Consider the following 4950-nt stretch of genomic DNA (forward strand, 5'->3'; position numbering starts at 1 on the left):
TATATGGATGGATATAAACAGAAACCTGTAGTTCTTTCCATTGTGTTGAATAAATGTTCTGTAAAAATTGGGTTGTAAGATCTCTAACTTATATCTAATGTTTCAAGTAATATTTAACATATTTTATATAGTTTATATTAGAACACAAAAATGAAATGTACTTGTGTCTTTAATATTAGTTTTGACACATGAAGATATACTGGCAAACAGCATTCTGTTCTTTCTTGTTGGATATGACACTACAGCCAATGCATTGACTTATGCTGCTTACAGTTTGGCTCGTAACCCAGAATGCCAAGAGAAGCTAATCCAGGAGATTGATGCAGTCTGGGAAAAGCATGTAAATACAAAAATTAAATCAAAACTCTTCAATTCGTACATTTTACAAATTCCTAATTATAGAGTGCTCTAATTATTGTTAAGATTTAATTGATCAGTTCCTACCAATCATCAGCAGGATATATTTCCATTTAATATTTTAAAATATCAAAGTTCTTGTCAGAATGTTTGCTAAGCAATGAAGTTGATGAGCAAGGGTACTGAAAATAATTGATTACAACTGATTCTTTGTAAATACTAGTTTACTTTATTTTGACCAGATTTGAATAAAGAAACTTGTGTTAGCAGAAGTTTCATTTCATATTTTAATTTTTGTTTAACAGATACAGTATTACCTGTTAGAAGATAACTGGGCTTACTTTTACAACATAATATAAAAAATTTTAAACTTCTTTTTCTTCAGGATATAATTAAAAGCATATATTTTTGAAATGTACAAACTTATAATACACTCTTTGTATAACTTAAGTATATTTAAAAATGTTTAAAAATAAATAAAATTAAAGTTATTTAATTTAGTTTAGAGGGTGGAACAGCCTAGATAGACCAATAGTTCCCATCTTGTCCCAAAATGTTGTTATGTTTATCCAAAAATGCAACTTATTCCATAATATTTCATAATTTAATACCACTTGCTTACTTTATTCTCCTTTTTGTAATTCTTAGTTATAGTTTCTACAGTATCATTATTCCAACTAACTTTACACAACCACTGCTACTTCTACCCTCTTACTACATATTTTAAAGTGGCACAATAGAAAGTATACTTAGAATAAGATTTTCATTAAAAACGGAAAGTACATTGGACAAACTTAAATTTTATTTATTTTTGAACATTTTTAATACACTTAATTTATACAATGAGTGTATGATATGTTTGTACAGTTGGAAGATATGTATTTTAATGTATATTATTTATGTTTAGTTGATAAACAGTGTTCGAATGTTTGTGCTATATATTTTCAGTGAAATTATATCTTAAAGAGTGACCTTTGAAGTCATAAAAATGGTCAAAGAAATTGATAAAGCATAGTTAAAACAGAAGACTATATTATTTGAGTGTTTTGTGCAATGTGGAGAAAGTTTAAGTAATGTGGAAGTAAAGAAATTGTATCTGACGATATTATTCTAAAATTATTTGTCTTACCATTAACAATTTAAAATTAAATACACACTTTTTGTTTAGATGTTATGATTTTATATCTTATTTAAGGGTGGTATTGACTATGAGACAGTGGGAAAGATGACCTACCTGGACTGTGTCTTATCTGAAACACTAAGGCTGTTCAGTATTGCTGTTGTGTAAGTAGTACAAATCTTACAATACACAACAAAATGAGGGTCATATATCATGTTATCCTTTTTCCGTATATATTAAAGACTGAAATGGTATCAAATGGTCTTCTAAACATGTCGGAGAATAGGAATGGTAATGACCTGGAATTTCTGAATTTCCTGGAAAATACTTTAATTATTTTGGACCTCAATAAATTTCCTTGAAAAGTACTGTAATTTTCTTGGTGACTGTGAAGGTTAATTTCCATTGAATAATAACTGGAGGAAATTACAAATTCTGAAGGTTGCAGTACTTGCTGGTACATTAATACTAAGTGATTAGTACCCATTCCTCAAAGTAAATATTTTTTTAATATATTGTTAGAAGCCCTGTCGACTAAAGAACATTTCTGTGCTTTTGACTATTTATTAAAGAACATTATCTTGTTGTGGTGAATACAGTATTATACAGTGAAATTTGTTTAGGTTGAAAATCTAAGAATCAATTTTAAAATGTTTAAAGCCTTCAGGTTATTTGGGTTCATTATAAAATAACCATAAGTCATAGTCAGTCATCAACCTTAGTCAGTGGTGATGAATAAGTACTGACCCTGCCATTCATATTATTAAAGTGTAATAATATTATGTTATATTTCATATAATGTTGAGCTTTAGAAGTTAAAGTTACTATCAAAATAATGTCATCATGAGGGTAAAATACATTTCAAGACATTTGCTTAGATGAAACTGTATATAGTGAGTGACTTTGGGAAGTTATAAACTACAATGTAAAGTCCACTGTAGTTTTTACAAAATTGGCTTTGTTGTCATTAGCATGAGTGTTGTGACCTATTTGTCTCCAGTTAAGTCTCAAGAAAAATGAAAAAGCATAAAAAATTATGTTGTAGCTTGAAATTTTATGTTTTTAAAAAAATGAACAATGATAGCAAAAGCTTTAACACTCACTCCCAGCAATTCCAGCAAATAAGAGATCCTGTTGTAATAGCTCCAGGATCCTCAGTTGTTAACTCCAAAAACTGTCAAATATTTTCTTCTGTTGGATTTTTAAGACTACCAAAATCAGGAGTTTCTCACAAAATACAAAATTCTGAAATTAATTGAGGACTTGAGGAAGTGATGACTTATTTTTTTGCTCAAAGCAGCATGATTTCTGCAAATTAATTTCCACCTATATTGCTTGATAGTGAAATTGCAAAAACAAATTATAATGCACAAAGATAAGTTTATATATGTATGATTGTGTGTGTATTGAACAGGGGTAAAAATGGCTCAGGTGAATGGATGAATGTATCTATCCAGATTAGTCCTGTAAAACAGTCAGTAGCTATTGACCTAAACTAGTATTGTACCAAAGCTGGTTTTTTACAAACTTAGAGTATAGAGTATATCTCAGAATTACTTTAATTCAAAACATACTCCTTATATGTTATCCTTGGGAGTTACAAGACATCAGATGACAATTTTAGATGGAGTCTCAACAAGTGTTTTGAACTTTGTATAACATGTATTACATATATATGTGTAATACACACACACCTAAATCATATGTATTAGATGGTTAAAATTAGACTTCAAATACTATACAATAAAAAAGGCTATCTGGAATTAAGTTATAAGAAGAATACAAAGAACACCAACAAAAATTCATAAAATTTAGAATCAACATGAAGATCTAAATTCAGATCCTGGTAAGGAGTGATCAACTTTATTTCTGTTGAAATTATTTTGTTTCCAATTTATTTTACGTTGTTTATAAGTAATGAAATGACATGCATTTCAATTCACTAACAGTCTTTGAATGCTCTTATAAACAAACTAAACCTAATGAGTAAACTTTGAAAATTTAGAAACCAACGAATATTACCTGGATAAATTTGTGACTTTGAAATCATAATAATGGTGAAATGTTTCATGTCTTTGTACATGGAACACAATTTTGATATATTCTATATCATTGGTACTGACATGATAAAATCTTTGGAAGTGCAAACATTTGTTTAGAATTACTTAATCCATCTTTGCTTGATTCTCATTAAATAAATATAAATTTTAGTTTAGTTTACCTAGTCCAGTGATGCATAAAGCAGCTAAATAGTTAAATTTATTAAAATGAATTGTTTATTTAGCCCTTTTACTACATTTTTTTACAAGCAGATTACTGTACAAGCTAATGAAAATCAATTATTCAATTTACAATAATGATAATTAATGTAATATACACACATGTATTCATAATTGTTATTTCATATTAAAATGAAGCTCTTAACAAAATGAGACAATAGTGTACAACAAAAGTCAACATCCCACTAATAGACTCTGTACTAGTTAACTAGTTACAGTTTGCTCGGTTTAAAAAGCTGAGTAATATATTTATTATAGTTCATGTGCTGGTTTAAAAAAAGTAATTTTATCTTTTTTTTAACTTGTATAAATTTTGGTAAATTTACCATTTATGTATGTAAATAAACACTAAACATTCCTACCTTCATTAAACCTGAAATATAACTCCATACTAAGAGTAATAATTACTCCATACTAAGTGTATAATATGTATGTTTTGACAATTATGTAATAGAGCTGAACGACGGGCTAGCAAAGATCATCAACTAGGAGAGACGGGAATCACCATACCAAAAGGCATGATCATTCACATTCCTATTTATGCTATTCACCATGACCCTGAATATTACCCTAACCCTAATGCTTTTGAACCAGAAAGGTATGTGCAATTCCAGTTTTTGTTTTTTAATTCTTTTGTTTTAGTATATTGTTGTAGTATTCTGACATTACTTAATGCTGTGTATTGTTATTATTGCTTTATCTTTTTTGGTGCAAGATAGAAGTTTGTGTGACATTTCTGTAAATATTTATTTAAATAAATGAATTAATAATTAGAACAGCAGTGTTTATTTAATCCATTTGGTAGGTGTATACATTATATTACCATTACCAAAGGTACTGGTACAGCAAATTCAAGATCAGTTCTCCAAACCTGCATTTGCATCTTTTTTCCTCACAATGCAAAGCAGCATGTGTTTTATAAAGATTTGTAATAAATGCTGAATTTCATTTCTAATCATATTTCACGAGGTAAAGAGTTGACTGACCTCAGAATTGGTTATTGGGGGACCAGGGAGGAGTATGAGTATTCAAATGATTTCCATTATATTGGGCTTTCCTGAGTCAACTGTGGGTAATGCCATTAGAAAATTAAAATAAAAAAAAAAAAAAAAGTAAAAGGTTAGTACGACTATTAGTAGTAAGTTAGTACTAGTACTAGTACGTACGAAACGGTAACTAAAGTTTAAAAGGGAA

The 4950-nt window shown here is 28.6% G+C and overlaps 1 protein-coding gene across 1 annotated transcript in view; it reads left to right on the plus strand.

Moving 5' to 3' along the window:
- The window catches only part of LOC106474790 (cytochrome P450 3A8-like), a 20604-nt gene extending 16114 nt beyond the window's left edge, over positions 1-4490 (plus strand). The window contains exons 8-10 of the mRNA XM_013935480.2: positions 180-340; positions 1553-1641; positions 4211-4490. Of these exons, the coding sequence (XP_013790934.2) occupies positions 180-340; positions 1553-1641; positions 4211-4475 (515 nt within the window). The 3' untranslated portion in view covers positions 4476-4490. The remainder of the gene's footprint in view (positions 1-179; positions 341-1552; positions 1642-4210) is intronic.
- The last annotated feature ends 460 nt before the right edge of the window (positions 4491-4950 follow it).

The sequence above is a fragment of the Limulus polyphemus genome, unplaced genomic scaffold (genome assembly GCF_000517525.1).
Source record: "Limulus polyphemus unplaced genomic scaffold, Limulus_polyphemus-2.1.2 Scaffold7686, whole genome shotgun sequence".
NCBI classification, from domain to species: Eukaryota; Metazoa; Arthropoda; class Merostomata; order Xiphosura; family Limulidae; genus Limulus; species Limulus polyphemus.